This window comes from Acinonyx jubatus, chromosome D3, assembly GCF_027475565.1.
Source record: "Acinonyx jubatus isolate Ajub_Pintada_27869175 chromosome D3, VMU_Ajub_asm_v1.0, whole genome shotgun sequence".
NCBI classification, from domain to species: Eukaryota; Metazoa; Chordata; class Mammalia; order Carnivora; family Felidae; genus Acinonyx; species Acinonyx jubatus.
This window is the reverse complement of record NC_069392.1, coordinates 31,504,084-31,527,797: the sequence shown is the minus strand read 5'-3', so window position 1 is coordinate 31,527,797 and position 23,714 is coordinate 31,504,084. Positions and strand designations below refer to the sequence as shown.

The 23,714-nt window shown below is 47.5% G+C and overlaps 1 protein-coding gene across 4 annotated transcripts; it reads left to right on the top strand.

Moving 5' to 3' along the window:
• The first annotated feature begins 3,273 nt into the window (after positions 1-3,273).
• On the top strand, positions 3,274-22,091 carry CIDEA (cell death inducing DFFA like effector a). 4 transcript variants are annotated; one of them, XM_027068449.2, is made up of 6 exons: positions 3,646-3,784; positions 7,728-7,788; positions 11,884-12,028; positions 12,845-12,991; positions 19,414-19,595; positions 21,604-22,091. In XM_027068449.2, the coding sequence occupies exons 3-6, from the start codon at positions 11,897-11,899 to the stop codon at positions 21,749-21,751; spliced, it is 609 nt and encodes a 202-aa protein (XP_026924250.1). In that variant the 5' UTR covers positions 3,646-3,784; positions 7,728-7,788; positions 11,884-11,896; the 3' UTR covers positions 21,752-22,091. The 4 variants fall into 4 exon arrangements, with proteins under 4 accessions (XP_026924245.1, XP_026924252.1, XP_026924246.1 ...); XM_027068444.2 differs by lacking the exons at positions 3,646-3,784; positions 7,728-7,788 and adding an exon at positions 3,274-3,421; XM_027068451.2 differs by lacking the exons at positions 3,646-3,784; positions 7,728-7,788 and adding an exon at positions 3,409-3,546.
• The last annotated feature ends 1,623 nt before the right edge of the window (positions 22,092-23,714 follow it).

The window sequence follows — 23,714 nt, the reverse complement described above, 5'->3', positions numbered from 1 at the left end:
GCCCAGTATGGTCCGTGGGCCTATAAGGCTATAGCATAATCTCAATCTCTGCCACAACCTTGCTCCCCCTCCTGTGTTTCTCCTCCCAGTAAGGGCATCACTGCCTCTCCAGTCATCCAATCTAAAAATATCGGAGTCTCTCCAGCTGCTTTCCTTTTTGTTCATCATCAGGTCCTGTGAAATGTTCCTTGGCAGCCCCTGCCCCCACCCCCAGAGCCAATGTCAGTGGTCTCACCCCTGACATATGTCACATGGATCACTGACATGTCCCCTGGCCCCAGTCTGGCTCCTGAGCCACCCCAGAGTGGTCTTCTCAAATCTATGTCTGAACAGGTCACCCAGCCACCTCTGCTGGTTCTCCACTCAGGGCGACGGCCACTGTGCGTTCGGAGATGTGCAAATTCACTCCGGCATGGCTGCCCTGAGCGTTCTCTTCTAGAACCCCCCACCCACCCACCCAGAAGCCCAGACATGCCAAGTAAGGCAGAATAGTCACAATAGCCCCCCGTGCCCCACTTGCTCTGTCACCCTTCAAGCCTCAGCTCCAGTGTTCCTTTCTGGACACCCTTCAGGAAGAATTCATCCGTTTATTCCCTTTGCAATTTGCATTCACACATTACTGCTAACATAGTCCCTCATCCATTCATCAAATATTAACAAGTCCACACTAAGTGCCTTTGGATCCAGATGCCTCTCTAGACCCTAGAAATATGATTGGTTATTGGTGTGTCAAGATCTCCTGTGACCTTGACCTTCACTGTTCCAGAACAGGTCTAATACACTTGTATCTTGGGCACGGCAAAGTGCCTTAAATATAAGGTGTCATTCAACTGGGATGGTCAGGAGCTTGACTATAGACTGAGTATTAGGTGCTCTTAAGAGATTTTTATTTTGTTAGGAGTGCTAATGCCACTGTGGTATGTGTGAGAAGGTCCTTGCTTCTTCAGAGACACAAGCTGAAGAATGTTATGTGAAGGGGTTCAATAATAATACAGATAAATAACAAGCAAATGTATCAAAACGTTACCAGTGACTGCATCCAGGCGCTGGGGTGCTCATGTAGCGTTCTGTCTATATGTCCTTATATTCGAAAGTTTTCAAAATAAAAAGCTTTCTAAAAGGTGAATTGAGGGGCACCTGGGTGGCTCAGTCAGTTAAGCATCTGACTCTTGGTTTCGGCTCAGGTCATTATCTCACAGTTTGTGAGACCAAGCCCCATGTTGGGCTCTGCGCTGACAGTGTGGAGCCTGCTTGGGATTCTCTCTCCCCCTCTCTCTGCCCCTCCCCAGCTCTCTCTTTCTGTCTCTCAAAGTAAATAAATTAATTTTTCTTAAAAAAAAAAAAAAAGGTGAATTGAGTTGACTTGCCTGGACCCCCTTTCTCATCTGTCAGACCAGGGGTGTGTTTTATCCCACGTGGGCCACTATAACAACATACCACAGAATGGATGGCTTATAAACAACAGAAATGTATTGCTCACAGTTCTGGACGCTGCAAGTCTGAGCTCAGGGTGCCCGCCTGGCTGCATTCTGGCAAAAGCTCTCCTCCTGGTTCCTGCTGTGTCCTCCCCCTGCAGAAGGACCTAGGGATCTCTCTGGAGCCTCTTTCAGAAGGCACAAATCCCATTCCTGAGGGCTTCACCCTCATAGCTGAAGTACCCCCCCCAAAGTCTCACCTTCTAATACTATCACATTGGGTATTAGGACTTCAATATATGAATTTGGGGGTGGGACAAAGACATTCAGGCCACAGCAGAGTATCCGTGGAAGGAGCCACTAATGATCGGTCTTTTTTTTTTTTTTTTTTTTTCTTAACGTTTTTATTTATTTTTGAGACAGAGAGAGACAGAGCATGAACGGGGGAAGGTCAGAGAGAGAGGGAGATGCAGAATCTGAAACAGGCTCCAGGCTCTGAGCTGTCAGCACAGAGCCCAACGTGGGGCTCGAACTCAAGGACCGCGAGATCATGACCTGAGCCAAAGTCTGACACTTAACCGACTGAGCCACCAAGGCGCCCCTAATGATCTGCCTTAAGACCATGTCCAGCCCCAGTGGCACTGAGCCGAAAACACAGCTCTGTGGCCTGGGCCTGGAGAGTTCCCAGAAGGCCCTGTGGAGTCCGGGACTCTGGAAGGAAATTGTTTTTGGCTTCAACACACCTTCAGGCAAGTCAAATGAGGTATGTTGATCCCCATGCCCCTAAAGGGGAAGAAATGTGTGTTTGTTTCTGTGAGCTAAATTGAAGGATGCAGACAGAAGGAGCCATGTGTTAGGCAATGTGTTAAAACCAAGGCGAGTCAGGTGATGGGAGGCACAGGTCAGGCTACCGCTCACAACAGGGCAGTCAGCAGTTACTAACAATTTCTGGAACCAGTCACTTGACCATGTGCAGGACAGTATGTACTAGGAACCCTATATCCCAGAAAGTTTCCGCCTTTGAAGGGGCTGGAATTGAGGGACTGTTTCACTCCTTAACCTGCTCGTGAGACTTCTTTGATTTTGCAGGTAGAGCTCCGTGGAATTCCTGACACGCCCCCCTGCCCTCTTCTGAGGTCCCAAACAAGCCGACTTGCATCTTCTGGTACGATTATCTGCGCAAGCAGGAGGCCGACAAAATCTCCCTCAGCCCTGGCTTGGTTTTTCTGTTGCCTCCCTTACTCTGAGAAAGTCTCTTCCCTATAGCTAAAAGATTGTTAACCAAGTCCAACGGTCCGTTTACTCCTGCATTCTAAACACCCTTCTTACTGCCCCCAAATGCCCATCAGAACAGCCGCGGAGCACCTAACAGGAAGGGAGCCAATCCCCCGGCCCCACTTCCCGAGAATCTAAAGGGCGCTGTGTCCAGGTGTCTGCGGCCACTTCCTCGCCTTGCCAGCCGGCTTGCTGAGCTTGGAGCGGGACGTCGGTCGGGGGCTGCAGCCCGGGCGCCCAACCCAGTGCGGCCCTGGGAGTAACTCATCCTGCACCTCATTCCACCGCCACCCCCGCCCCTCCGCCCGTGGCCCCCATGGATTTGAAAGCAACACATCTGCCTTTTCACAGCCACAGCCACGCCGCCCAGGCTGCCTCACCTCTCAGAATGTGCAAGGCGAACAGACTAACAACGACCTTTAGGGGACGCGCGGAGCAGCTGGTGGGTCTCGAGAGTCGTGGGGACCGTCCTCTCGCAGCGGTCTGCGAGAACCGCTTCCCCTCCAGGGGCCCGGAACTGGCACGGACCCGGGCGCTCTCCCAGGAGGCGCAGCCACGACCTTCTGCAGAGGTGAGCCCCTAGCCAAGGTCCTCGCCCGGCGCGGGGCGGGCCGGCCGGGGCGGGGCTGGTGGCGGCGCTTTAAGAGGAGGGCGCGGGCGGCGGAGGCCGAGCCTGGGAGGGGGACCTTAGCGATGGAGACCGCCCGGGACTACGCCGGAGCCCTCATCAGGCGAGTGCAGCGCCAGCCAGGCTCTGGGCCACGCCTGCGCCCCGCGGCCCTGCGCCACCCATCCCCCTGAGCCCCCGCCCCCCTGCGCTCTGAACGGTCTGCATCCCCCTGTGCCTGGCACCCCAGTGAGTCCCTCATTTCCCTGCGTCTCTCGTCCCCCGTGCGCCCGGTACCCCCCAGGACCTCTTGCGCCCAGCAACCCGGAGCGCCCCGAGGCCCCAGTCCCAGCCCACACGCCCAGCGGCTGCGCGGGGGTGCAGAGTCCGAGCCGGCCGCGCTTCTCCTCCCCCTCCTCCAGCTGGCCGCAAGTGCCAGGTGTGGCGCTCCCGAGGTGCGCGGGCATCGACGGAACAGGTGACAGTGGTGAGTGCGGGAGTGGCTGAATTTGTTGATGCTGCTGCAGCCGCCGGGGCAACCGAGGGCCCGGTCCTGGGAAACGCGGGCAACGCCTCCACGGTGCTCCGGCGCAGGGCTTCACGGGGACCTCGGGGTCGCGACGGGAGCTGGGGCGCTGCTGGTGGGGACGCTCGGCGGCTTTGGGATGGGCCTAAGGGCGAGCGCGGGCTCTGGGCTCCAAGGGGAGGGTGGGCTGAGCAGAGAGCGCCCCTCGGGCTCTGAACGCTCCCAGACCCCTGCTTGATGAGCCCACCCAGGCTTGTAACGGATGTATGGGGGGAAGCGCTCCCCCTCCTCGCCGCGTCTGAGAGCGCCGACACTGCCCAGGGAGGGACCAGGTGCCTTCCGAGGCTTCTTAGTGTTCGCTCCCTTCCCGGGTCTCGCCACCCGCTGGGGGGTTGATGGCACCGCAACACTTCCCGCCCCCCCCCCCCCAAGCTGTCATTCATCCTCATATCTTGACGTACCCAAACCCGTCCTTGCTGATAAAATCCTACAAATATTGCATGGAAGTAATTCTCAAGTATAGACTTATGGAAGGGATAGTGCTTCTCTAAAGATCTTCAAAGTACTTCAAAAAGGATAGAGAAGTCCTTTGAGTTCTTTACAATGCGGGTTTCAGAGGTGATCCCATCTGTACCAAAGAGCAGAGCGACAGGGTGGGTTGAAGGGGCAAGGTGGGGAGGGAGAATCACTTTACAAACTAGTGCGATCTATGGAGCTGAACTTGCCGTGCGCAACCCTCAAGGTTAGAAAAAGAGCTAAAGAGCTTCCAGGGACGCCTGGGTGGCTCAGTCGGGTAAGCGTCCGACTTTGGCTCAGGTCATGATCTCGCGGTCCGTGAGTTCGAGCCCCGCGTCGGGCTCTGTGCTGACAGCTCAGAGCCTGGAGCCTGTTTCAGATTCTGTCTCCCTCTCTCTCTGACCCACCCCCGTTCATGCTCTGTCTCTCTCTGTCTCAAAAATAAATAAACGTAGAAAGGAAGGAAGGAAGCTTCCAAAATGTAAAGGCGGTCTGTCTGAACAGCACTGGGCTTTCACTTTAAAAAACAAAAACAACGACGTCAAGTAGTAAGGAACCAGGGAAGGTGGGAAACAGACTTGTTTCCTGCATCTTCCCTGACTCGTGTCAGCATGAAGGTAAGCCCTGGGTTTCCTCGTTGTTCTCCCCCCGCCCCCGCCCCCCACAATCCCACTCCCAGGGGGTAACAATTATTAGTTTAGAATCAATCCTCTGCACTTCTCCCCCTCAAATATGCAAATGTACCCACTCAGCCACTTCTGTGAACCCTGAGGACGTGGCAGGCTGATTTAAGGACTGCTAAGAAGGCACCCTTGATTCCTGGCTGGTATTGCCTGGAGGAGAAGGAGGAGGCAGAGCCTTCAGAATTACGGCTGACCCTGCCCTTCCACCTGATCCCTATAACAGGATACCGAAATCCAAAGTGCATCTGTGTAAGGTTTCCACTGGGTCAAGTGTGTGAAAGTGACTTGCTTGTGAAATGTGGGCAAGTCAAAACGTAAGGAAATGTCTACTCAAAGACACACTCCTTCTGAGCTTGGCAAACTCTAAACGTGAGTGACTATTTGTCAGGGACGCACAGTGCAGTTCTTTCAAGAATCTACCTGCTTCCAAACGAAACTGGAAGCAAAAGGATCCATATTACTTGTTGAAAGGAAAACCCTGTCCTTCCCTGCCCTTCCTTAGAACCACGTCAAGGCTGAAGACCCACGTGAGCCACAGACAGGGTAAAGGCCATGTTTGTTAGTTACAGTCTTGCTGGACTTCTGCCTCCTCCGTGTTCCTTAATTTAAACTAGCTGGCCTTAACTCTTTTATTAGTGGAGGATTGCATTTTGCCAAAGAAAAAACTTCATCCACATATACATCGTGTTTTAAGGTCAGCAATCCTAAAGTCTTAAACTAGTCATTAGTTTGTTAATCGTCTGTGATCCCTCGAGGCCTTAGTCAGGGCGAAAGCTGCCTGAGGTCCCTCAGCAGAGCTCCAGACGTCAAGGATGTCCATACCAGTGTGTGTTGTCATAGGCAAAGCCACTCAGCCATTGTGTCTATCCATGCTAACGTTCAGGCCGACCTTGAAGTTGTTACAGAGCTGATAATGTATTATACTGTGTGCAAAATTGCTCTTTTTGTTGCCATTTGGTACATCTTTCCTTTCCTTGAACCAGGAACTCTAGGTTTTGTATAGCTGGCATTTCAGTACACATTTTACCACTGTCTTTTTGTTATAAGCGAGGAACTGCATTTTCTACAAGTAAATCTCCCAGGTTACTGATGCTTATTCCTTCCTGGGTCTAAACTGTTATTTTAATAACATTTCCAAGTGTTCAAAGACTTCATGGTCATATACTGAAAATACTCTTACTACATCAAGCATTTCTCTAGGCTGGTCAAGGCACAGATGTGAGCCAGCCGCCGTCGCTGTGGGGCAGACATCCCAATGTGTGTAGCCCGTAACGTGGCTCCCGCACTGCTGGGGAAGGAGGAGGCATCACTGAGGCTGATGCTTCTCCAGCTTCTGCCAGTGGGTTAGACCCTGCACCGTCCTGACCGCTCACTGAGACCCAGCCAGGCCCGATGGGTCCCGTCTGTTTTCAGTCCCGTCTGTTTCTCTGCATTGTTGTATTTGACATCACCACTTCCCTTCTTAAGGTGCTCCTTGTCCCTAGGCTTTGGTAGTAGTGGGTGGTTGGCTTGTCGTACCTGCTTGTGCGCGTTCTCTCACGTGGGTTCCTCCTTTCTACCTAACAAGGAAATGAAGGGCCCTTCTCTCTGAATGTTCCCCGGGGGCAGTACCTTATAGGGCCTCACGGAGCCACCTCATCGCTGCTGACCCCAAAGTATTTCTCTCTGGGGGAGGCTTTGTTCCCAGGCCTGCCCTTTTCCTTCTTATTCCACTTCTGGAATAAACATCGGTCCATACAGTGGCATAAAAACATGCTTGTTTATGACTCATGGAGGCTAGCTTCCTTTTACTGGAGTGAAGTTCACCTCTGCCGTCAGTCTGTGGCCTGTTGCTTTATTTGCTACACTTTGCTAAGTCGAGACTTCTCAGTTCACTTGGGGAAAAATACAAAGGCTTCTCTGTTTCCCTCACTTCTGGAAGATATGCCTCTTCACAGTTTTTAAGAATATTCTATGAAGCCTGACTACTCTTTTTGTCTCGGTTTCCCCGAAACAATCTGTTTCCTTGAACAACCTGTTTCCTGGTTTTTCTTTTCCTTTTAGTGAGCTATTTCCTTCCTGCTTATATGGTTGTCTGCACTTTCCCAGGATGGGAGGGTGACCAGTGTGTGCTGTCTAAGGCTTCTCCGAGCTCCTGTCTCAACTTTGATATATTAAAATATTGAGGGGAGAAGAGCAAGACATTTTAGATCTTGCACTAATAGCCAGTGACATAAAATATCCTATTAAGAGGACCAGGAGTGGGTTGGATCAATACCTTGCTTTCTTCATTTAGCTAGCTAGTTGCTTTGCTGCTCCTTTAGCTGGAGCAAAGTAAATATTCCTGGGGGCGCCTGGGTGGCTCAGTCGTTAAGCGTCTGACCTCGGCTCAGGTCATGAGCTCGCGGTTTGTGAGTTCGAGCCCCGCGTCAGGCTCTGTGCTGCCAGCTCGGACCCTGGAGCCTGCTTCAGATTCTGTGTCTCCTCTCTCTCTGTCCCTCCCCTGTCATGCTCTGTCTCTCAAAAATAAATAAATATTTAAAAAAAAGTAAATACTCCTATAATAGTTGTTAAATAGGTTTCATGTACATAAAATTTCATTTAACTCCTTTTTATATTATCTATAAGATAGCCTGGATCTTGTATAATTTGACACGTCAGATCACTCATCCTCTTCCTAGAATGGCAGGATTTAATTTTCTTGTCTTCAAGGATTTTTTTTTTAGGTGTGCTCCGTAAGCCTTTTCTCCAACAATGACCCAGTGCCCAGTTAAGGAAACATAATGGGTAAGAAGAACAATATGGTGCGTATCTTTTTTTATTGAGGATGGCTGTCCTGAGGGCAGCATAGGGAGAGGACCAGAAATGACTGCCAGCACTTATCTAGTCCAGAAGTTAAAGACAATAAGGACTTTGTATAATCAACTGTAGTACGTAACTGGAACACTGGTGCTTACTGAGGCGTGATCGTTCGCATCCAATGAGGAGGTACAGGACCACAACTAACTAGGTCAAAGCTGTTCATGCCCACAAGGTGTGTCATTGGCCTCTAGCACCTGGACCTAAGATTCCAGCACATGAACTTTGTTCTCCCATTTCTCAGATTTTTGTCCTAGCCTGTCTTTTACTCAGTGAATGGATCGCGTGCCAATGGCAGGCTAGGTGCTGTGGGGAAGTAAAAAATGTACAGACAGACCCTGGCCTCAGTGAGTACAGATTCTAGAAGGGCTCGAGGACAATGGCAAGGAGTTCTTGCTTTGCAGGGGGAAGAGAGGCTCATGCTGGTGAGGGTCCAGGGTTCCTCTGCATCATAGGAAGCTTTTCACCTTGTAGGGCAGGCACCGTGGCGCAAAAGTGGGAGCTGGGTTCAAACCCCTGTTCTAGCTCTTGCTAACTCTGACCTTATTCATTTCTTAACTTCCTGAGCCTCACTTTTATTCATCTGACGTGCCTGTCTTGTCAAGGTATGCACGGGTCTGGCATAGAATAGAACTAGTCTCTCTCTCCTCCTCATACGGACTTCACCGTCGAGTTTAAGTTTCAGGTGCCATGATTAGGTTGCCAACAAAGCCAATTCTCAGTGTAAAGCATCTTAGGTAAAATCCTCATTGCCCCATCTACCAGATCACCAGAGACAGGACTGGGAGCAGGGGGCTCTGTAGCACCAGCTCAGCAGAACGTGGGCATCTTGTCCGTCAGGTTGTGTAACCGAGGAACCTGGTGTAACTCCTTGTAATCAGGGCAAAAGTTCAGAGGCTGTGTGCCAGCCCCACCGCTGTGTCAGTTCAAGGCTTGGATTCATCTGGTGGCTCTCTGATCAATCTAATGGGGAGCCTGCATCAGAGGCCAGTGACCTGCCACAATCCCCTTGCCGTTGCCTCACTAGGAACAAATAACGCAGTGACTCTGGCGGCCTAGAAGGGAAAGGAGCTGTCGGTGTTCACCGAGACCACTGTGGTCCTTTCAACCAGAGCAGCCCCAGACTGATGATTAAGTGATGTTTATTGCTTGAGGTTAGAAGTCCAGAGATAATTATGTCCTACTTCGTTTCCTTGTTAATTGAGTGACCTTGAGAAACCACTCTGAGCCTCGGTTTTTCCCATCTGGGAAATGGGGTAATACTTTCCTTGTAAAGTTGTGATGATAATTAGTTAGTATGTATAAAAAGTTAGCATAAGCTGGCCATAGCAAGTGCTTGGATGCAAGCAGTTAGAAAGCACTAATATGATGCTAGCTGAATACACTTCAGACCAAACCTGTGCTAACAATCTGGGTCTGATTCCTAGAATGCCCCCCCCCTTTTTTTTTTTATTTTGGCCAAGGATAATATGTAGATACTCACTGAAACTGGCTGGTCATGCTATGAGCATGAACTTAACCTGATGGTTTTTGAGAGCCGGTTCATTACTACACTATCAGTTTCTCATATAGAAAATTACTTGCTAGATCATTGAATTTTCACTTATGTCCATTTGTAGAACTTCAAGTTAGACCACATACTATTGAAAACCTATTTGCCTAGCACTAATCTAGGCATTATGGGAGATACAACAAAGAAGCTTTTTCCCTGAAGGAAATTCCAATCTAGTTGGGAAAATAAAGCTTAGATAAATAAATGGCAATATGTATGTGTGGATGTGTGTGACTGTATGTGTGTAGGTATATGTGTTTGGATATGTATAAAATAAAGTGCTAAATCCTAGGTGATAGTATAAAAGCCCCTACAATTTTAGCCTTCATGGGGTTAATCTAGACGGTCCATTTTATGTGTCAGAAATCAGTGATGTCCTCACTTTGTATCTTCTGTAAGATTGTCCTAAAAATAAGGCCCTTCGTTTCATTCTTCTGAATCTCACTCTACAAGTATTTGTCCAGATCATCAACAACGACTTGAGTGCCTGCAGTAGGTAGGATACTGTTTAGGTGTGAGGCCAGTGCAGCTGTAGGCTCTCATCCCTCGGGGCCTGGGGGAGATTAAGTGAGGTCATGTGTCACTTCTCACAGCACCTGACATGAAGCGAGAGCCACGTGAACTATTGATAACTTACGTTGATATTCTTTCCAATAATTTCTTTGTGGGTATACCCCTAAATTTAAAAAGCCCACCGTCCTGGGTGAAAACTATGCATTTCTAGACTGTTCTCCAAAGAGACTGAACCAGCTCCTAGTGCCACCAGCAAGGCACATCTGTTGCCCCTTATGGAGTTACTTTTAAATCACTTCTTGCATGTGTGTTTGAAAGCATGCACTGGTGTGTCAAAGGTGGTTTTGCATTTCTTTGCCATCAAAAGCCTCATATGCTCCATGGGGCGCCTGGGTGGCTCAGTCAGTTACGTGTCCGCCTTCGGCTCAGGTCATGATCTCGCAGTTGGTGGGGTTCGAGCCCTGTGTCAGGCTCTGTGCTGACAGCTTGCTCAGAGCTTGGAGGCTGCTCCAGATTCTGTCTTCCTTTCTCTCTGTCCCTCCCCCGCTCACACTCTTTTTCAAAAATAAATAAACATTTAAAAAATAATTAAAAAAATGAAATCTTAAAAAAGTGTTAAATAACTACTAAAGCAGTAAGCTTCTCATTTATCCCCCATTTTATATATATACATAAATGTATAATATTTACATACATATTATATACATGTATATTATATATGTACATATAATATACATATATGTATATATGCGTGTACATATACATATACATATATGTATATATAATATGTATGTATGTATAATTTGACAACCAAAGGTTGGAGGTTTTCTCCCTCAGAAAATTGTCTTGATTTGGTTTTGTTCGTTATTTTCCCTCTCTGTGTCAGTTTACTTTATTTTTTAATAATTTTATTATGTTTATTTTTGACAGAGACAGAGCGCAAATGAGGGAGGGGCAGAGAGAGAGGGAGACACAGAATCGGAAGCAGGCTCCAGGCTCTGAGCTGTCAGCACGGAGCCTGACGCAGGGCTCTAACTCATGAACTGTGAGATCATGACCTGAGCCGAAGTTGGATGCTCAACCAACTGAGCCACCCAAGAGCCCCTGTGTTAGTTTTTTTAATAGTGAAACTTTGAATTAATTCTTTGTTAAATGTGGAATTTACTCCAAAGTGTCATGTGACATATGGCCCAAAGTTCCTTTCCTTCTCATTATTCCAACAACAATTATTATAGTGTTCTGTTGTTCCTCATCTTTTCTAAGTTAATTTCTAAATGTTAGTTTATTGCTCTAGTGACCACTATATGGATTTTCGATTCCTGGCTTAGTTTTACAATATGTAACTTTTGTGTGTGTACCTAATTCTTTAACTCTACTTGGCTAATTCATAACCTCTTAAGACTTTTCAGCAATAGGGGTGCCTGAGTGGCTCAGTCGGTTAAACGTCCGACTTCAGCTCAGGTCATGATCTCACAGTTTGTGAGTTTGAGCCCCAAGTCAGGCTCTGTGCTGACAGCTCAGAGCCTGGAGCTTGCTTCCGATTCTGTGTCTCCCTCTCTCTCTGCCCCTCCCCTGCTTGTGCTCTGTCGCTCTCTCTCAAAAATAAACGTTAGGCAAAAAAAAAAAAAGACTTTTCAGCTATAAAACTCATGTTTGCAAAATCGAATTCTTATTTCTTTTTTGAGTTTGATGCTCTTACCACTTCTTTCTCACATATTTACTACAAGGACTTTGAATGTTCTAGTAAAATAGGCATAATGATGGCTGTGGTTTTTAATTGTTTGTGTTATTTGTTTCTTGGATATCAGGATTTTCAATGATCCCCAACTACTGATTTTCTTTCTTTCAGATGCAAATATGAAAACTGTTTTAATTTGTATACTTCAAACCTCTCTTTGAAGATTCCTTTTTTGAAGATAATGTCAAAGATATTTTTTACTTTTCTCCTCCATTTCCAGGCCCCTGACATTTATGGGATCACAGACCAAGAAAGTCCTGCTAACCCCCCTCATGCACTCAGCTCGCCCTTTCCGGGTCTCCAACCATGACAGAAGCAGCCGGCGAGGGATGATGGCCAACAGTCTGAAGGAGCTTCTTAGCAAGGTGCCAGGAACCCCGGGGCTTTCCCATCCCTCACAGGAGGGCCCCTGACCGCATGCAGGGCTATGGGCTTAGATACTAAGCCAGGGCAGAGACAGAAATGCCACTGTCATGGCCTTGGAGAGTCTGAGGGGAGAGAGAAGAAAAGAATGAAAGGGAACATTATTACATCTCTGTACCATAAAAGATTTAGCTACAGACACAAAAGCCTTAAAAACAGTCATCAATTGATAATACAGCCTTTCTTCTTTGACAAGGGAGAATACAGGGAAGCAGCAACCTTTGGAAATCTGTTTTTGGTTATAAAGCCCGGAGAAAAATAGTCCTTAATCTAAAACAGTGTCCTAGATCACCAAATAAGGAAGAATCACAGACTCTCTGGAGTCTGTGGAGTCAGGTTATGGAAGCATAACCCAGACAGAGACACCTATGGAAAGAAGAAATGAACATCCAACATGCAGACCCTGAAGCAAGAGAGGGTCAGATGCGTGATGTGAGCCTAAGGCTCTTTAAATATGATTCTGTTGCATTCTTCATTTTATTTGGCAAAATAAGTGAGTAATTATAGAAACTCTAAATTTGATTCGGTGTCTTCATTAATCTCATGTCCTTGAGATCTCTGAAGAAGATTGGTCCATTAAAAATCTTTTCTTTTTCCAAGCCAAGACTGAGTCCGAGATGCCAATGAAGGTAGATCTTTATCATTAAAGTTTTAGCAAAATCAGATCACTTCTGAATCTATAACTTAGTCAATGGCTTTGAGTGGTCAAAATGGAATCTCTTCCTTTATTCCATGTCTCTGATGTGTTGTCAATCTAGACCCTGGATGCCTTAGTTATCACCAGCGGACTGGTCACTTTGGTGCTGGAGGAAGACGGAACCGTGGTGGATACGGAAGAGTTCTTTCAGACCTTAGGAGACAACACACATTTCATGATCTTGGAGAAAGGGCAGAGGTGGACACCGGTAAGCAAAAACACTTGTCCAAACGGCTACCGGGCAGACTTTTTTACCCACAAAAGTGCATTCCCTACTTTGGTGTTGACTTGTCCTCTTTCTGAATATGAACTTCATATTCACCTAATAATTGGATCTGCTACCCTCAACAGGATTCTTAAATGTGTTCCTAGGGAACTTAGCATCTTAGTGAACCTGGGCTATAGGATTTAAAGCAAGCAGTTCTGGGAAACAGGTTTAGGCCAGTAAGTAGCTATGGGTCCTTTTAAAGCACACAGATTGACCTGGTGACCATTCACTGTCTCTGTCCTCAGGAGGCCAGCAAGCTAACACAGCCAGTGAAATTAGGTACGTGTGTGTGTGTGTGTGTGTGTGTGTGTGTGTGTGTGTGTGTGTATGAATGTACAGTGATTTAGAAAGGTAAACAGAGGGGTGCCTGGCTGGCTCAGTCAGCAGAGCATGCAGCTCAGGTCATGATCTCTTTGTTTGTGGGATTGAGCCCCACATTGGGCTCTGCGCTGCCAGTGTGGACCCTGCTTTGGGGTTCTCTCTCTCTCCCTCCCTGCTTGCACTCTCTCTCAAAAATTAAATAAATAAACATTAAAAATAAATAAAATAAAATAAAATAAAAAACAAACCAAAAAAGAAGAAAGGTAAAGAGATGGAATAAAGACTTCTATGTCCAGGAAAACTACAGATTATATACATATCTTGGAAAACCTTCCCACTATAAAACACCTAAAAAAGTAAAGCAAAATTTTAACACGTATTTTATATGCCTAACTGACCTTCCAGAAAGGAAAATCTTCAGAGGCCAAAACTTTTATGGGAGCCAGAATCTAGAGAAGTGATGTCTTACCCCTGAGCACCTCACTCATGGCCATCCACTGACTTCAGTGACTTTGGGCTGCAGTTTTGACAGGTGCTGGCAGGACAGGAGACAAAGTCTTGGGCTGACACAAGGTAAGGGGCCAGATTTTAGATGCCCACATAAAGCAGAAGAATCTTAAAGGTCTCTCCCAAGAATCTGTGGCCACCAGCTGCCCTCATGAGGTTTTAGGGACTGCTGATTCCAAAAATACCCAAGAGAACTTTTAGTTTCCAGAGCCCCAGGAAGGGAGGCATCAGTGGAAGGAGTTTATTCATTGAGTTTTGCTCACCTGGTCCCTCCCTCCAGCCCCAGTGACCCAGGGTTGACCATGCCCCCACATAACCAGCAGGAGAAATAGGTTCAGAATGAATCAAATCACAAAACGTAAGGACTTAAAGCACTATAAGTGAGAGTAAGCAGAAATAATAAAGTCAGGCCTCCAAAGACCTCAGATGTTGGAATCATTGGATACAGAGTATAAAATAAGTGTATTTAAAATGTTCAAAGAGTAATCAAAACTAAGAAGGGACGAAAGGTAATCCAAAGGACAAGGTAGACTTGAAAGAACCAAATAGAATTTCTGGAAGCGAAAAACACAACAATTAAACAGAGACAGGCATCACTGAAGATAATAAGAAAAAACCTGGAAGATCTGTCTCAAGAAGGTTCCCATCATGTAGCACAAGAAGGTAGAGGTAGAAAACACAAAGGAAGCTGGAGACATGACTGAGAAGGTCTAATATATGTTTGACATCCTTAGGGTGTAATGTTTTTGTTGTTGCTGTTGTTTTAAACAAGGCTGTACATAAACCATTTTTTAGCTGTTGTTGTTTTTTTCTTTTTAGTAGGCTCCGCACCCAACATGGGGCTTGAACTCAAGACCCTGAGATCAAGGGTCACATGCTGACTGAGCCAGCCAGGCACCCCTCCATAAACCATTTTTTAAATGACAATTACAACTCCATTAAGAGTTTTGTTCATCAAACGATACAATAAAGTATGTAAAATAATAAGCCACAAGTGAGCAGAAGGTGTTTTCAACATAACCCAACAAAAGATTAGTATTTGATAAATTTGGGGAACTCACAGAAATCAATTATGGAAACAATGGACACTCTAATGGAAAATGGGCAAAAAAACATGAACTGGTATCTGAAGAATGGACAGTAAAACATAGTAAAAAATTTTCAACCTCACTGGTGATTAGGAAAACGTAAGTTAAAACCACAATAAGATACTCTTTTACACGATTAAATTTGGTATTATTAGGGTTTTCCATTTTTTAAGATGTGGAGCAATGAACTCTCTTACACTCTCACCAGCAGCTGTTTAAAACAGTTTACCTTTATCCCATAGAATTGAAGCACCACCTATGACCTGACAAGCCCTCTCCTAGACGTACAGTCAGCACATAGACACCCAGCCATGTGCTTCTACATAAATACATGCAAATAAATACACAGGTGACTATCCATTGAATGGAATATGCTTCGGCTGTGAAAATGCATGAAGTACAGCTACAGGGACCTATATGAATAAATCTCATCAACTCTGTTGAGTGAAAACATCACAGGATAACCCATTAAGCAAGTAATCTTCAAACTTTTTGACCTCAGGACCCCTTTACACTCCTAAAAGTTAGTGAGGACCCCAAATAGCTTTTGTTTATGTGGATTTCAGTGGAGTCTATAGATATCCATCAATTAGAGGTTCTCAGCTGGGAGCGATCTTACCCCTTGTCTGAAGACATTTTTGGTTGCTACAACTGGGATGAAAGGGGTACTGGTGGCATCTAGTGGGTGGAGATCAGGATACTATGAACTATTCTACAAGGCACAGGACGGCCCCTGTGACAAAGAGTTATCTGGCCCCAAATGCCAAAGTGCCAAAGTTAAGAAACTATAAGCTATAGGGGTGCCTGGGTGGCTCAGTTGGTTAAGTCTGACTTTGGCTCAGGTCATGATCTCATGGCTCGTGAGTCTGAGCCCCACATCGGGCTCTGTGCTGACAACTCAGAGCCTGGAGCCTGCTTCAGATTCTGTGTGTCCCTCTTTCTCTGTCCCTCCCCCACTCACACTGTTTCCCTCTCCCTCTCTCTCTCCCTCTCTCTCTCTCTTAAAACTAAATAAACATTTTAAAAAAATTTTTAAGAAACTATAAGCTATATAGATATTACTTATATTTGAAATTAAAGCTGAGAAAATTGTAAATACGTATTTTAAATTAAAATTAATTTTAATTTTAAAATTAAATTAAATGTAATGTTGAAAATTAAATTACTAAAAATAATAACCCAGTACTGATTAACTTAGATTATATATTTTTATAAAAAAATAACTATTTTCCAAAACAAACATATTTAATAAGTGACATCTTTTTACATTTTTGCAAATCTTTTTAATGCCTAACCAAATAGAAGATGGCTACATTTTCATATCTGCTTCTATATTCAATCTGTTGTAATACATTGTTTTGGGAAGAAAATGGGACCTCCCACAGATATGTAGTTAGAAAAGGGAGAGCATTTTAATGGTCTTTTCAGATCATTGAGGATATTCTTCTTTGATATGACACCAAAATCCATTAAGTGGTCTTTTCCTAAAGGCTGCGGCAGTGTGGAATCTGAGGGCATACCAGTGAAGTTTCCTGTTTCATTCGAATCATTGGTTTATCTTGTGCTTTGGCTGGATCGTTTTCCCAGGGATGATTTTATAACCTCATGCATCGGTTCTTTAGAAAATGTTGATTTCATTGAGTGATGCAGGTTTCTCAGCTGGGTAGTAGAAAATTCCTCCACTCATGAGAGAAAGAGAACAAAAAAGGCAAATTTCACCTTGGTGTTTATTATGAAAATAGTTTTGATCTCTCAGCCCCCTGAAAGGGTCTCTGGACCTCAGGTGTCTCCAACGTACATTTTGGGAATCTCCACATTTAACCAATTATAGATAATCCGAAAATGTACAAAATTAGCAATATGATGTTTGAGACTCATGTGTGCTAAAAATAAAAGGGAGTGATTCACAACTTAGATGGTCTCCTCTTGAGGGGAGGTGGAAGAATATAACTGGGGAGAGGCTTATGGGTGATAACAGGTTGCCAACATTTTATCTGGAGTGGTGAGTATACCCATCATCTACCCATGATACATACAGATCAGTATGTGTACTAATATCCGTATCAAATATTTCATCATTTTTCCAACTGGAAAAAAGACTACAGACCAATTATAAAAAACATAAAATTTAAAACATAGTATCTCTGAAGCAGGTGAGGAGATCATGCCAGTAGATTAGAAGAGCGTGCGGCGAATTAGACAAATCAATTATTTATTTATTTATTTACTTTAATTTTAGCTTTTTTTTTTTTTGAGAGACAGCACGCAAGAGTGGGGGAAGGGCAGAAGGAAAGAGATTGAATCTTAAGTAAGATCTGTGTTCAGTGAGGAGCCTGATGCAGGGCTCAATCTCATGACCGTGAGATCGTGACCTGAGCTGAAATCGAGAGTCAAGTTGCTCAACCAACCGAGCCACCCAGGCTCCATTAGACAAATCTTTTAAAAGACAATCTTGAGCTGGACTACTTTTTGTTTGAGAGATATGTTTTGGGCAGTATAATAGCCCCCAAAGAGGTCCACATCCTGATCCCTGGAGTCCAGGGAGGTGTTACTTAGCAAATGGACCTCGCAGGTATGATTAAGTTAAGGATCTTGTGCCAGGGAGACGGTCCCAGATAACCCAGGGACCAGTATCATCCTGGGGTCTTCACAGAGGGAGAGGAGGGTCAGAGTGAAGGCCAGAAGCAGAGAAAGAGGAGGGGAGAGGTGAGAAGCTGAGGAATGAGGGCTCCTCCAGAAGCTGGAGAAGGTGAGGGGGCCATGTGTTCCCGGCAGCCTCCGGAAGGAACCATACTTGGCGGCTCGTTGTGAACTGCCAACCTCCAGAACGTAAGGGTCTAAGTCTCTGTTATTTCAAACCACTAAGTTTGAGGCCAATTTTGTTTGACTCGGATGAGAACATCCAGCCAAGAACTAGTCACCAGAGGACCCCCTGCATCTTCAGTCTGAGTGCCTCTGAGGCCTGTGAGGAAGCAGCACCCTGGAGCCCTTTCAGGGTGAGGCAGGGGGGCAATCATTTCTTCTTCTTGAGCCAGCGAGTTAGAGAAATCCAGGTCACCAGCAGATTAGCTTTGTGAGGGCTGGGTTTTGAGTTAAGACCAGACTTAAGGAAGACATTTAGGGGGAATAAGATAAAAGCTTCCATATGTCAGAAAGGAGTACAAGGCGGTGAGAAAGAACAGTGGGAGGATTACAGGTAAAATTCCCCCTTTTTATTCTGTAATCTTAATTTTTACTTTTATTATTATTTTTTATCTGAGAGAGAGCCAGTGCATGAGCAGAGGAGGGGCAAACGGAGAGAGAGAATCTTAAGCAGGTTCCACACTCAATGCAGAGCCTGATGCAGGGGCTCGATCCCACGGCCCTGGGATCATGACCTGAGCTGAAATCAAGAGTTGGATGCCCAACCGACTGAGCCACCCAGGCGCCCCTGTAATCTTAATATTTAAAAATGATGTTTCCTAACTGCTGGAAAGCACCCCCTAAAGGGGCAGCAGAAACTCTTGTGTGTTAAACAATGGATTTTACCGTCAATATCTCCTGTGTGTGCGGGAGGAGAGAAGGGTGGCTCCACCAAGAAGCATTTGGACACTTTTAGGGGAATTTATGTTTTAACTTCACATATAGTTGATTATTGGCATTGATGAATTTAACATTTATAGCCTCAACTGCCCCCAATCCCAAAGGTTCCAGAGACGTAGTAACTGTACTGATTGTGTAAATTTGAATACTACAAGATTGGTGTGTGAAGCAAGCCTGCAGGGAGAGTCGCCCCTGGGCTGGCATTTGTACCTTGGCATGGCTTCTTTCTCTTCTTGCTCTCTGCAAAGCTTTCTATGGGGAGGACGCTACCGTGCTCTTTATAAACCTGGGGATTGACAGAGGTCTCTGGCTTTCTCCCCTGACCTAAAGGCTCTACTGATGTTTCAGGAGGACCTAGAGGGGCGATTGTAACCCATGTCCCCAGGAGGTCTGTTTCCATCCAGGGTGGTGACTAGAAAACACAGGAAGCCCTGGGAAGTTCTCACCCTGCCCCTTTCTTCAGCCACTTGATTCTGAAACTTTCTTCCCGGCAGCCTCTTGTAAAGTGGAAATAGTGCTCCCTGCTCCTCTTTAAGCCAACGGTGCTACAGTCCTGAGACTGCCCGTGTCCACCAAACACAACCATCTACTGAACCCCTACAGTCCAGCCCCGGAGCCACACCGCACTCATCCCACGTCACTGAACTGAAAGTAGCTTAGGGAAGGATACTTTCTAATGGGTTTGGACGTGATAGCAGTATGAGCACATTGATGGGCTGAAAACATGCCTTAGGTAATTAGCAGCTCAGTCACTAGCAGATTTTAAGCCAACAGAGTCAAAACTAGCAAAAACCCAGAATTACACAATTTGCACGTCAGAGCCGGAGATGCTCCTTAAGTCTCTTCCTCCCTCCATGGTTCTAGGGTGGTAACCACGTCCCAGCCCGCCAGCAGCCAAAGAAATCGGGAATAGCAAGAGTCACCTTCGACTTGTACAAGCTGAATCCCAAGGATGTCATTGGCTGCCTCAACGTGAAGGCCACCATGTATGAGATGTATTCGGTGTCCTACGACATCCGGTGCACGGGAGTCAAAGCCCTGCTGAGGTAACAGACATGGGGGTCAACTGGGTTCTGGAAACCGCACCTGGGCCATTCCTAGCCTGCTGCTTTGCACTGCCAAGCCCAGCCCCCCGGGGGTGCTGACCTGCCTGGTAGCTGCTGGCGTTCACGAATTCACGATGTCATACGGTACTTTTCCTCTTACACCCAGACTTACGTCAGAAAACAGAGAGTCTTGAGCCAAGGTGTATATACATTTTTTTCTTCAGGGACCATTAAATACTAAATGGAATCAAAACTAAATAATAAATATGAAAAGGAACCAAATTTCTTTTAAAAACTAGGGCTGTGCGCTTTAAAACCTTTATTCTAAGCAATGGCAGCTAAAACGGAGCCATGGCGATTCTGACCCGGTTTGCACAGAGTAGCCACGAACCCCGGAGGAATGCTTTTTGGTATCTTCTGTATTACTGCTAACTTGAACCTAGCAGCAAGGTGGCATGGGCCTGTGCCTTTTCCACATACCCACATGCCGTGGCAAGGGCACTGTCGCCCCACAGGCTGAGGCCAGTCTGGCAGATGCGGGAGCCTGTACAAGACAGATCCCCAATCCATACCCGCACCTTTCTGAACAAATTCTGTATGTTCACCAGGAATACTCTGTGGTTGTAACCAGGCTGGACACCTGCCCTGAGGCCTGGACTGAGAGGGACATCCATGGTCCCACCCAGCTTTGCCTCTGAGCAGCCAGCTGTGTGACCTTCAACAGGTTGCTTAATGTCTCTGAGACTTGGTTTCATCATCTTTTAAAAGAGAAGGTTGCTCCTAAGTGCTTTGATTGCATAGGCTCTAAACACACCTACTTCTTCTGTCCTCTAGTAAATTCGTATTGATCCTCTAAATAACCATTTCCTGTGGAGGGGTGGATGGAGGGGGGAGAGACAGAAGGTCTAAAAAGGTTGCAGCGGCTGACAGCAGCTTTGGAAGGACATGCTTTGGAAATGAGATTGGCCTCCTCTGATGGGGCCCCAGGCCCTGGCACAGAGGGAGCTCAGGCAGTGGCTTCTCAATGGCTTCCATTTCCCTCTCAGAACCATTAATGGCCAACTCATAGACAATTGTCACTGTGCCCGTGTTGAAATCTCAACACCTGACCCCCCGGGGGAGCTTCCTCTTTTAGCTGAGATGGGAGAAAATAGCTTGATTGATTGGTTTTCTAAAATGAGACAGGAGAGTTCTAACAACTTGGAAAAGTATAATGAAGAAAGTAAACCTCACCTAAAATCCCACCTCAACAAAATCTTTAAGAGGCAAATTCGGCCTTCTTGTCACTAATTCTAACCATCTGACATCTGATGGCACCACAAGCAGCCACAGAAGTCACCAAAGTCCCCACATCAAAGGCCTCACACCAGGGTCCTGTTGTGGGATCCCAGGGCCAGGGGGCTCTCCCGACCAGCACAGCTGACCCCCAGGCCTTGTGACATGACAGGTCTTTAAAACTGGAACGGAATCCTTTAACTCTGGACTCGGTAGAGAGTAAGAATTTGAGTCAAAGCCACTTTTTTAGTCTGAAATAACAGGAATGCCAGCCTCAGCCCTGAGGCGTAGAGGCCACAACAGGGCCAAGATGGGATGTCCCGGCCACCCTAAGCAAACTGGGTCACAGGATCAGTCTCCTTCAGCTTCTCCTTTCACACCTGACTTGCCTGATTTTAGTAACAAGCCCCAACACCCACGGTGGCCAGAGTGAGCAAGCTGCCAGAGGACAGGACTCACTGTGTGCTCTCAAGAGCACCGTCAGCCTACTCAGGGCTTCCTAGTTCCTGAACAACAGGCCACGTTTGGAAGCGGCTACAAGGAAGGTGGTCTTCGGCCTCCTGCATCAGCATGTGCACTGTAGCAGGCCCTGGCGGGCTGGGGGGTGGCTCCTTCAGTGAGCGGTGCCTGCTCTGAGCGGATGTTTGGTGGGAGGTGAAGGATGCCCGCACTGTCTGCCCCTCGCTGGCCCAGAGCTCCAAGCCTGACCTGTGCCCCGTCCCCTTTGTCGCAGGAGCCTGCTGCGGGTCCTGTCCCACGCCGCCCAGGTGACCGGACAGTTGCTCATCTACATCGGCACGTACATGCTCCAAGTGCTGGGTGACATGGACGAGCAGAGCCCTCCCCGGTCACACTCCAGACGCGGGTTCACAAGTGGCTAAGGATGCACGCTGCAGGGGACCCAGCCGGCTCTTGACCCAAGTATTCGCTCTCAGATGATGAATTTTGAAGATGCTTCTGTTCTAAACCACGGGCACTTGCACAAGGCCGGTCACTTGTACTGCGGGGTGGCACGCAGGGGAAGGTGGAGGGGTGGAGGCACACGAAATGGGGGCTGCAGGAGGGGACGCCCTGAGGGGAGGAGATTCGTAGGGGCCTGGGGGACAGGAAGGACCAAAGGGCAGGCTAGTGTGGTGGCCCCGGAGCCGCACAAACCTGTGTTAGGCCTCTCAGCTCCTCACCTCCTGCAATAAACCGATTGATCGCAAGAGCTACTTTTAATACGGGTAATTCTTCCTTGTGTCTCTTCCACGTTCCCAACAAACAGCACTCCTGCATGTAAGCAGAAGTCAGCCAGGATGCCCTGTCATGTTTAAGTCCCTGTTAGTACTCGATGCCAGTAAGCTAAGGAGATGTTACTCCGGGGGGGGGGGGGGGGCGGGGGGGGCGGGGGTGTTCTACTGTGGGTCTTGAATGAGCCCAGAGGGACCCAGAAGCTTCAGAACCTAAAGTTCTGGAGGGCTTCAGCCAGTGCTTATAGCCTTTTAAAGAAACAAAAACCAAAAAACAAAACGGCCCCCACAAAACTGCTTAAAAACCGCACTAGCGGACCACGTCTTCAGTTCCTAATGTCACCCAGGTTGTCAGTTGGGACCCACGGTTGTGAGTGGCAGGATAATGACCCAGGCCACTGGGTGGCTTTAGCTGCAGGTGCTGGGGAGTGCAGGCCCCCAAGTAAGGTAGCCAGAGATCCGTCTTTCCATCTGTCTTTTTTTTTTTTTATTTTAATTTTTGAGAGAGAAAGACACAGAGCATTGAGTGGGGGAGGGGCAGAGAGAGAGAGAGAGAGAATCCAAAGCAGGCTTCAGGCTTGGGAGCTGACGCACAGAGCCCAATGTGGGGCTGGAACCCATGAACTGTGAGATCATGACCTGAGGCCGGTCGGGACACTTAACCGACTGAGCAACCTCAGGCTCCCCTGTCTTTCCATCTCTTGGTCTTGCTTTCCTCTGGGTTGGTATCATCTCCAGGCTGCCCCTCCTCATATGTAAGTGAGATGCCAGCCCCACAGCAGGAAGTCCTGGGGTTGCATCCTGGGGAGAGGGTGTGCCACACAGGGCCACGGACCTGGTTCTGCAGACAGGGAAGGATCAGTCCCAGCCACACAGATGGGGTGAGGACAGTGTGCCCCCCGCCCCGAAGGAAACGGGGGAGCTTCCACTAGAATAAGGGACAGCACGATTTGTCTCCTAAGACTCCAGGAGACAAATGTACTCCTACTCAGATTTGTGAATTTCCTTTTAGGAAATGTTAGCACGGAGACCTCTCTCCTCTCCTGGCTGACCGTTCAGGCACAGTGAAAAGTCACTGCAGCGGAGAGGGCCCCACACCATCCGTGGGCCTCCTACCCACTGCCCAGGCCTTCTGGGGGGCGGGGGGGGGGGCTCGGCCTTCCCTCCCTTCACACGCAAGCCACAGCCCCTGCTGCAGTCCCAGAGGTCAGCTTTGCTCCGTCCTGGGCGCTCACCGGTCCAAGCTGCCTGCTGAGAGAGGCTTTCCCTGGCCCCATGAGGCAAAAGAGCCACACAGCATTCCTCAAAACACAGCCTCTGCCTCTAGCATTGTGACAATATAGCCATTTTAGCCCCCCTTCCCCCTGCCGTTTCTGTCGCCTTCTAGAATAGGACGCTGCTGCTGTAGAGAGAGTTCCACAGAGAAGGCTGAGAGGCAGTGCCTGTGCAGTCCCTAGAAGCCTCCTCAGTAGAGCGTTTCCTATATAAGGAGGTCTCTGCCGAAAGCCCTGCCCTCCGCGGGTTGGGGCTGGGGCTGTGCAGATGCTCCAGGAGGAAGGAGAGGGCCCCACAAACTGCTCACATCTCGCTGGCTCGTCCAGCCCAGTCTTTC